This window comes from Pipistrellus hanaki (assembly GCF_964339955.1).
Source record: "Pipistrellus hanaki genome assembly, chromosome: 8".
In the NCBI taxonomy this organism is placed as follows: domain Eukaryota; kingdom Metazoa; phylum Chordata; class Mammalia; order Chiroptera; family Vespertilionidae; genus Pipistrellus; species Pipistrellus hanaki.
In genome coordinates, this window is record NC_140510.1 from 65,051,433 (window position 1) to 65,061,836 (window position 10,404).

The following is a 10,404-nucleotide window of genomic DNA, read 5'->3' on the forward strand; positions in this document are numbered from 1 at the left end:
TTACTACTTGCTTCTGAGTGGCATGATCTGCCTATACATCTATTCTTGCAATACTACCAATGAGATTTCACTTTGTCATCATATTTTATACAGGGTTTATTGTAGCTGACAGATCAATAATGGATACCTAGTTAGAAGCATAGGTCAGGCCTGGTCTGTGATTGAGAGGCTCCCTGTCGTTCTGCCTTTGAAATAATGGAAGAGTTGGACCAGTCTGTTACTGCTGGCTGTCACCTTGCCTGGTTACACGAACCCTCTGGGCCTCTCTCACAGGGTGTTTGTGAGGATTATTGAGATCAGGAATAGAACCCCCTGACATAAATAGGAATGAGTGTTAACAGGAGCTGGATCTCTCTGTATGTGATGTGTGTACAACTTGTTCGATCCTTGTAACAGACTTATGTGGTAACTACTCATCTCCATTTTATAGGTTTGAAAACGGAGGCACAGAGAAGTTAAGTAGCACATGTAATGCTGCACAGGGAGTGAGGAGCAGACCTCACATTTGGACTCAGAACATCAACCCTAAAACTAAAACATTCTCTCTCTTTAGATAGTGGATGGAAAGAATGTATATGACAGATAGCCCAAGACCATCGCTATCTCCCATTTACTTGGTTTCTCAAAAAGAAAAAAAAATTCAGCAAATGAGTGTTTCATATACAAGGTGTCCCCCAAAATGTATATACACTGTAACAGCTGATAGCTCAATTTAAAAAATATATATATATATACATATATATATATTATTGATTTTTTACAGAGAGGAAGGGAGAGGGATAGAGTTAGAAACATCAATGAGAGAGAAACATCAATGAGCTGCCTCCTGCACACCCCCCACTGGGGGTATGCCCACAACCAAGGTACATGCCCTTGACTGGAATCGAACCTGGGACCTTTCAGTCCACAGGCTGACGCTCTATCCACTGAGCCAAATCGGTTTCGGCGCTGACAGCTCAATTATGAAAATCAAATGTATTTTCATAAACATTGCCTTTATAATTATTAAAGTGTGTATATACATTTTTGAGTAGTTACCATGTAAGTGTGTTATAAGGATCAGACAAGCTGTGCACATAACACATACAGAGAGTCCCAACCCCTATTAACCCTCACCCTGTATTTAAGGAATGAGCTGGATTCTTGCAAAGCCAATTCAAATCCTGATGTGAATACTGCGCTCCTTGTTTCTGATCTTAGATCTCTTTCAACACATCTTTCACTACAGTGAGAATCTAATTCCTAGTGAGTGACCACGCTTCACTGTTAGGCTGCAGAGAACACGGTGGGCACCGGGCCTTAAAGTGATGAGGGTGGAAGCCTGTGGCCTGTGCCACACAAACTTGTGTTCTTGCCGAAACCGGTTTGGCTCAATAGATAGAGAGTTGGTCTGTGGACTGTAGGGTCCCAGGTTCGATTCCGGTCAAGGGGGTTGTGCAGGAGGCAGCTGGTCGATGTCTCTCTCTCATCGACGTTTCTAGCTCTCTATCCCTCTCCCTTCCTCTCTGTAAAAAATCAATAAAATATATTTTTTTAAAAAAAACTTATGTTCTTCACTGCACTGACAGAAACCCCACATGACAACTTTATGACTCCAAAAATGAGTGGCCAGTCCTAGAATATAAAATAATTGGCGATGCTGGCTTCCCCTAAAATGAACTATGCAAACACAAGAGTAAATTCCAGCCAAATTCTGGCAATTATCTCAAACAGAATGTCTTATTGGCAAACACTGTACCTGGACCTCTCAAAAATGGTGCGTGATATCCAAGGTACCAGGAGCTGCAGAAGAAATGCTGGTAGACATAAATTTGGTAATGTCATCTTTGTTTGCACTAGCGAAGAGTTGGGAGGTGTTTCTGCTTTTGGTTTCATTTTTAACAAATCTGTGACTTTGGTATAGACCTGAGATCTTCAACCTTTGGTTGTCACCAGTGGGGAGGGTTGCTACTAATACCAAGAGGGCAGAGGCCAGGGATGTTGCTAAACATCTGACAATGCACAGAACAGCACCTACAACAAGGTATATCCAACTCGAAATGTCAACAGGGCTGAGGCTGAGACCCTGGGATTTCAACTGTTCCATTCAATAATGAGAATGCATAATAGAGTGAAAGTTGAACATCTTAAACATTTGCCCAAATGCATACTATATGCAAACATGTAGACCTTCAGAACTCTTTTTCAGTCCCTATCAGCATCGAGATTACATGTCCTAGGAAATAGGTGGGAAGGAACAAAAACTCCAATGTACACTAGTCCTTCCTGTTTCTGAGCTTCTCCACCCCGCACCCCGCCCCTCCCCCACATTTCATGTCTCTTCTAAGCACAGAGGTAATCAAAGCTTAAAGTGGAAGAACCCGGTTAAAATGGTGCATAAAATGCACTGTTCCATGCTGTCACAATCAAGGAGGGAAAGAGAAGGACAGGCACCCAACTTCCTCCACTGAAGGTGATTCTGTGTATAATTCTTCAAGGCCAGACTATGGCCTTCTTCCAATGTCCCATCATCCTGCTTTCTGCTCATAACAGCCCCTATCACAAAACGATATACTCTAAGAAAATTTTTTAAAAATATTTCCCTAAATTACATTTATAACTAGGAAATGAAACATGAATGGTTAATGAGCTTCCCCTACTGTCCCTCAAACTTTAGACATCTATCACATTTGCTATTCACAAAAAAATACATTTATTTTTAGATGTCATAGAAACGTAATAGTCGTTTATGATCATGCCTCCTCTTGCCTGTACATTGGTGGTTTCTTTCTTTTCCTTCAGATGGTTTCCCATTCATTCTTCCTTTCCACACACATTCCCTGGGACATCCTGCTGTCTTCTGCAGAGAATCCAGACAGAGTGAGAATATTTCCATCTCATAAGACCCCAGAACTCTATCCTCTTCCCTCATACGGTGAGGTCCAACCTGGAGAAAGAGGGGAGTAGAACTTTCTGGTTAGGAGTACCTGAACAGCGCCCCTCAACTGCTCCCCCAAAACCCACCTCTCCTGTATTCCACTGAGTGTTCCTTTAAGAAGTGCTGCTGTTTGCTAACATACTCAGGTGCACTTCTGTTCGTTTTAATAAGACCAGGACGATCCGTCCCAAGTTCCTAAAGGAATTTTAGCTCTCTGCATCCGTGTGTTAAAAAAACTTAAGCGGCAGGGAGCGGAGAGGGATGCCAGGGGCTAGGTTTAGGCTGGACGACAATATTTCCCCCCCTCGGCCTCTGTAGCCGCCCGTGCACCAATGAAGTAACTACCTCCATCCCCTGCGGTCAGTGTCAAGATTTCGCCGGACCTGGCCGAGTCTGTGTCTTCCTGCCTTTCGTAAGTCTCAGGAAGCAGTAGTTCTGGATTTTTTAAAAGAAGGTACTGTTCAGCTCCAACATTTCCTCCCTCTGGTGACAGGAGAATGCCAGCTCTTCGCTTTCACCCCAGGAGGAGAAGGATGCAGGGCTGCTGGGGCTTTGCTAAGAAAGTGCAAACGGCCTGGTGATTACTGACTTCCCCCCTCGGACGGAAAAATGAGATCATGATTTTCACGGACAGGAACCGCCGCCGCCGCGGAGGCCGCCGCCTCCCCTCCCTGCGCGGGGCCCGCGTGACATCACCGGTGAGCGCTGCCGGTGCGGGCGGAGGACGCAGCCCCGGACCCAGTAGGATCCCCCGGGAATAACGGGGGTGCCGCGGGCGGGGGTTGCGGGAAGAGGAGAAGACAAAAGCAAGACCAGGTTTCCCACCAAGGCCCGGAGTGTGGCTTCGAGGGGGAGGGGGTGCTGCACGGGCGCCACATCCTTACGTGGCCGCACCCCAAATCCCGTTCGCGTCCTGCCCCACCCTCCAGCCGCCCTCACCTCCCAATTCCAGCAAAAACTGGTATCCAAAGCGGCGGGGGGAGCTGCCTCCACAGGCCCCAGGGGGACGGCAGAGACACTTCCGGGCCTGGGAGGACCCAGGCAGGCACCCGCATTTGGGGGGAGTGGGGTGAAGGCGGTCGCCGCTGCGCCCCCGCCCGGCCCAGCCCGCAGCGCCTCCCCCGCCCGGGGACAGGAGCCGGGGGGGGGGGGGGGGCGCGAAGCGCCTCCTCCTCCTCCTCCTCCTCGTCGCCGGAGCCGACGCTGCGGCAGAGGGCAAGGCAGGCGCCTCACCTCGCCCCCCATGAGGGGCGGGTCATGCCATGGCAGCGCCGGCGAGCGGCAGCGGCGGCGGCGGCGGCGGCGAGCGGCACTCCGCCGGCAGCCCCGGGAGCTCGGCCGGAGCCGGGGCCGCTGCGCCGGCGGGAGCCCGGGACGGCGGGGACGCGGGCGGCCGCAGCGCGGCGGGGACGGCGCCCGGCCTCCCCGCGCTCGAGGACTACGAGTGCAAAATCTGCTACAACTACTTCGACGCGGACCGGCGCGCGCCCAAGCTGCTGGCGTGCCTGCACACCTTCTGCCAGGAGTGCCTGAGCCAGCTGCTGCTCCGCGCCGCCGCCGCCGCCGCCGCGCCCGAGCGCCCGCCGTCCTGGCACGGCCCGCCCGGCGCCATCGCGTGCCCCGTGTGCCGCCACCGCACGCCGCTGCCCGACAGCCGCGTGCACGGCCTGCCCAGCAACACCAAGCTCGCCGAGGCCTTCTTCCCGCTGGCCCTGTGCGCCGCGCACGACCCGCTGCCCCAGGACCGCCTCCCGCCGCTGCCCGCCCGCCGCCCGCCGCCCGCTGCGCTCCCGCCGCCGGCCCCGGCCCCGGCCCCGGCCCCGGCCGCGCAGCCAACGCCCGGGGAGGACGCCGCCCGCCAGCCCCGCGCCCGCGCCGGCCTGCGCGCCTCCTCGGGCGCCTACGAAAGCTGCCATCACTGCAAGCGCGCCGCGCTCACGGCGGGCTGCGTGTGCGTCGTCTTCTCCTTCCTCTCCATGGTGGTGCTGCTCTTCACCGGCCTCATCTTCGTCAACCACTACGGCAGCAGCGGCGGCGGCGGCCCCGGGGGACCCCCCGGCGGCGGGGCGCCCGCTGGCGCGGCCCAGGCTGCCGCGTCGCCGTCGCTCGTGGGACCCATCTGCCTGTCGGTGGCCAGCATCCTGGCGCTCTTCTCGGTGGTCGTCACTTGGCTCATCTGCTGGCTTAAGTACCGGACCCCCGAGGGCGCGGCCGCGGGCTCGGCTGGGGGCGGCGGCCGGAGGACGCGGGCGGCGGCGGCGGGCGGCGGGCGGGGAGAGCGGCACAGAGTGGGGTGACTCGCCGCCGGGTCTCCCGCCTGCACGCACCTTCGGTCCTGCGAGGCCCGCGAGGAGGGGGCCTTTGGCTCCGTGCGCTCGAGCTTCTCCGGCCTCTCCCCGTGGTCCCCCGGGTCGCGCACCCCCTCGCCGCCCCGCGGCTCCGGGACTTCGGCTTCACGCCCCGCCTCCTCCACGCTGGATCGGAGACATCGGGGAGGCGGGGATGCAAGATCAACCTCCGCTCCAGGCACCATCCCCATCCTCTCCAGCGTGGAGTGCTCTGCCTCCCTTCCCAGAGTTGGAGGATTTGCAAAGAGAGCTGGAAAGGGGAGTGGGACCCCCGCCGGCACGCTGGTTTTCTGGCCGCCGCGCCTTCAGTTTCTGTAAGCGTGCAGGTGCGCGCGCACACGCGGCTGCAGCAGTTGTGACTGCCAATTGTCCGGTGGGAAAACGGATGAGATGCAAACAGGGGAAGGTTTCCCCGCTTCCTGGCGGTGCTAGACAGCGAGTGAGCTGGAGCGCCCGGAGCGGTGATTACTCCCCGCGGGCACACCTACCGCCTGCAGCCGTGCGCGCAGCGGCAGGTGCACAGCGCGCGTGCGCGCTCCGGGGTGCGGGCGGCCGCGCGGAGCGCTCCAGGCGGAGGATCTTGCTGCCCGGACCCCGCAGAGACCCAAAGGTCCTGGAAGCTGGGCTCCTGGAACTTGCGGTGGTTTTATGCGCGGCGTTAATACCAGGAAGTAATTTCCTCCTCGGTCACTGGACTCAGGGAAATTCACGAGCCTGTTCTCCATCTCGTCTCAAAACTGACTTACTGTTGCCCCCACCTGGAAGATATTGAAAGCTATTCACGCAGAAAATAAACTGCAGGCTTCCCTCGCCCCTTTTCCTTAATTTCATTTAAAATATAATTTATTTTAAAATATATGCATCTGGAAATTTTCAGAAAAGATGTTTGATGAGCAGTAACATTTCTTCCATACCTCCAGTCCAAATACATTTCGAAATTATCCGGTGGGAAAAAAAGGCGTGTTCGTAACTGATTCAAGATTTTGTACTGTGAAACTGCTAACGACTTTCAACTATCTGATCAAATAGAAATAGTGCCCAAAGACTGAACTGACAAGTCTTTCTTCCTTCGTTTACAAATATATATTACATTTAACAGAAAAATATTTTGAATTTAGCTATTTGATATAGGAAATTACTGAAATGTTCACATCCAGTCGTATTAAATAAAAAAAGAATACATATCTGTCTGATTTTGTAACTAAAAAGATGAATTTCAATGTGTGTCGCAGGTAGATCCGATAGCTTTTTAAGGTAAAAAAAAAAAAAAAGAACCACCACACACCAGGTGTATTTTATATGAAAACATTATTCCATCTTTTGAGATTTGGAATAAGTCGAAGTTTTCATACCTAAACATCACAGAAACTACTGAGGACGTACTGTTATTCCTCATGTATTTATGCAAACTGTCTGCATGATATTCTGACACTATTCTAGTACCTGAACTTGAATGAATATTTGTATCTATCATAGGAAGCAGTCATTTACTGGCCATTGATAAGTGATATGGCTATGATTTAGGAATTGCAAAATGATGTGTTCTATGTCTGCATTGTCCTAATTAAAACAAGAAGCATTTATAGAAAAAACCTATTTTTATGAAATTTATTTCATGAGGAAATTCCTTCAAGTTATTTGTGTGCCCCTTCTTTCCTGAAATACACAATCCCATGAAATACCCACCCTAGTAATGTACATTCCCACATGTGAGTTAGTTTTCTACCAGCCCCATTCATACTGTGAATTTAGGGTTTGGGATTGTTTCTAGCTTTTAATAGGACTTCTGAAGGTCTAATGAGATCTATTCTGGAGGGAAAAGTTGCTTCTATCCATTACTATATAAGATTTTTGTTCTCAGTTTCTGCAAAATGTTTTTAGGTTCCTAATACTAAGGATTACATTTCAGAGATTGGTATTAATTTCTACTTCCAACAAGTAACTTGTGTTACTTCTATATTAGCTTTTATCTTTTATTCTTTGTTTACCTCCAGATACTCAGATTCTGTTTATATTCACACCTGTTTAGTTTTACAAGTGTATCTACACATGTGTGTGTATGTATGTATGTGTACACTAGCAACAGCATGTGCCTTTGTGGATGCGACCATGTATACATATGAGCACACACATTTGTTATTTCATTCCCTTAATTTAGCAGCCTGGAAGTCTACCTAAAGTTACTTGGGGACCAGCTTGCTCTCTCTATATATATTTCATTGATTTCAGAGAGGAAGGGAGAGGGAGAGAGAGAGATAGAAACATCAATGATGAGAGAGAATCATTGATCAGCTGCCTCCTGCACACCCTACACTGGGGATCGAGCCCATAACCCAGTCATGTGCCCTGACCAGAATCGAACCGTGACTTCCTGGTTCATAGGTCCATGCTCAACCACTGAGTTATGCCAGCCAGGCCTAGCTTGCTTCTTTTAGAGTATATGTAATGTTCCACAGAGGAGGGTTCATCCGCGACATAAATTATATTATCCCTCGTAAATAAGAAATACATTTTTAAATCATCTTAGTTGCAATGCAAGCAACATTTTGATTCTTTCATGGTTGCACATATAAATTTCATGTAATGAGAAATTTGAGGTAGAACACTTTAAAATCAAACATATGATTACTAGCTCATCACCTAAACGTGGAGTGATTCTTTTTCTTAGCTGACCTTGTTTTGTTGTTCATTTCTGACTTTTAAGGAATCAAGTGGCATGGGATTTGTTTGTTGTCTGGTGATTTTCTGATATTCTGATGTTCCCCTATTCTGCAGGTGTGATTTAATTATTTCAGCCTACATCATGCAGAAAGTCCTGCACATGGGTATCTTAGAGCAAGTGTTTAGGAAGTAAGTGTTGAAATGATCAGTGGGTTGTCTGGAAGCCTCCTGGTGGCAGTGAAATACATTTTTCCCTTCCCATTCTCATCTTCTTGGAAGAGCTTAGTTCAGTCCTGGACTCATCTCCAGCTCATGAGTATAAACTACAGGTCAAGTCACTGCAAGAAAAAAGACTTTCTCAGCCTGCACACTTGCTCAAGATGGCCCAGATTCTGCCTAGGTTCTGGGTTGCAGGTTAGGATTATTATCATGCTTCTATAGAGTCTAAATTTCAAGTGACAAAACCTCATCTTGGAGATGATGAATTAAATACTTGGCCTCTGAATGCAATATGATCTGTTTTGTCCACCCCCAAAAAGAACATTGGGTTTGGGGTCTAAAGACCATTAACTGTATCCAGAAAATGTGCGTCTGGATACTGATCTCTCCCTTCTTTGAGCCTCAAAATCCTCATCTATAAAATGGGAATAGAAAGTACCAGTCCTGCTTGCTTCTTTGTGGGGTTTGTGTAAGGATTTCTACACATAAGAGAGTATATAAATGAACTGCTTTGGAAACTAGAGCCTTATGTGGATCTGTGGTCTTGTTTTCATTCAGGTCTCCAAGGCTGTAATAAATACCACCTTCCCAGAGAGGTTTACCCTGACCACTCTATCCCAAATGTCTACCCATTGAAGTTTTCTTTTCTTTCTAATACAACCACCTATATTTGTTACATTCTTTATCTCAATCTTCTGTAACCAAAATGTGAAAACAAGTAAGGAACCCTGTCTATTCACAAAGCCTTAGCCTAGGGGTGTCGAACTCAATCAGAGAAGGGGCCAAAATCTAAAATCCAGCCTAAATCCCGGGCCGAATGGTTTACTGAACAGTCATAAACTGACAATGTCATAAACTGACAGCGGAGTGCAGTGATGACAGCGCAGTGCGGGCCACATTGCAAGGCCTGGCGGGCTGGATTTGGCCCGCGGGCCTTGTGTTTGACACATGTGCCTTAGCCAGTTCTCAGCACTTAGGAAGGGGCCCCTAAATATTGGGTTGAGTTGGCTGAATGGGAAACTCCCCATTGACTCTTCAACAACTTGCTCCCCTCCCTCATACTGTCACTCAGTACGTCCTCAGATCCTGGATGACTTAATTGTTTTTCCCTACTTCATGAGGATTTGTGAAAGGTGAAAAAATATACTTGAAAGGCCCTTTGCATTTTGAGAAAGGTCAATATTATCATGGTGAAACTTTTATTGTACTGTATTCAGTGACAGGAGCCACTGGAGAGACTAAAGGACATTTGATCTCCATTTCCCATGTTTTCTGCACTGTGAGATTTCAAGGTCTGACTCCTTTTAATTTCCTGCATATGAGCCTGTCTGCACCATCCTCTCCAAAACTGACAGCACCTGCAAAGTCAGAACAAGCTTACATTGCGGTGAAATTTTCCACAATATGGAGAACAAAATATGTCGAATTTTACAATACATTACTTGTTACTCTCCATAGTTATTCTTCAACCTTTGTCATTTAAAATAAATTTTCCTTCCAAGACTTGCTAGATTTACACACTCAGTAACAGGATAATCCCCCATTATTTTATGACCCAACTAATATCATTTTAAATCATGTTTCCCATTAGCTAATATTTGTATTTTAAATTTATGTCATACTGCACCCCTGCTAAGTATGCATTTACATTTCTTCCTTTGAAATAATATGTTTTTATTGTATATGTTAGAGTGTAAATTTGATGGATGTGTAATATTTACTACAGTAACCATTTCTGAAAAGTGTTAGAAATAACTGCAGCCAGATCTCAGTTCGAAATTATGTGAATAAGGAAAATGTGAGAGCGATTTCATCTTTTACTTGATCTCATTTGATTGTCCATATTTAAAAGCTTTGTTGTTACTATTCATCAAAAAACAAGGCTCTTATTCTGTTATGCAAAACTAAAATATGCCCAAGAGAAGCGAATTTGTTTCCATGATAAATTTATAATTATTCCTGATGATAAGATACATTTTGGGAAGTGAGGGTGGTCAATGTCCAACTTCCAAGAATATTTCTAGGAGCTTAGGAAGATTGTGTACACTCCCTTTAGAAAAAAAAAATGTCTTTTCAGGTAAAACTGGATTATCTTTGGTTTAGAAATACCCCATCTCCCTGGGATAGAAGTGGGAGAACGTTGAAGGGGGAGGGGATAGGGAAGAGGGTAGAGAAAATATGCAACCAAGTTGTCATCGCTCCTATTATTATAAAACCACATCACCAAATAAACGGAAGAGGCAGTGTCTAGTCAATACA

The 10,404-nt window shown here is 47.9% G+C and overlaps 1 protein-coding gene and 1 long non-coding RNA gene across 2 annotated transcripts; one reads left to right on the forward strand and one right to left on the reverse strand.

The window, feature by feature from the left end:
- Positions 1 to 773: 773 nt before the first annotated feature.
- LOC311626574 lies at positions 774 to 6,834 on the reverse strand. Its single transcript, XR_014795720.1, has 3 exons — positions 5,245 to 6,834; positions 3,263 to 3,472; positions 774 to 2,926 (listed from the first exon to the last, which is right to left on the reverse strand). It is a non-coding gene; the product is annotated as an uncharacterized lncRNA (long non-coding RNA).
- Positions 3,545 to 6,211, forward strand: RNF228 (ring finger protein 228). The gene has a single exon (XM_084892160.1). The coding sequence runs from the start codon at positions 4,180 to 4,182 to the stop codon at positions 5,212 to 5,214; it is 1,035 nt and encodes a 344-aa protein (XP_084748286.1). The 5' UTR covers positions 3,545 to 4,179; the 3' UTR covers positions 5,215 to 6,211.
- Positions 6,835 to 10,404: the final 3,570 nt, after the last annotated feature.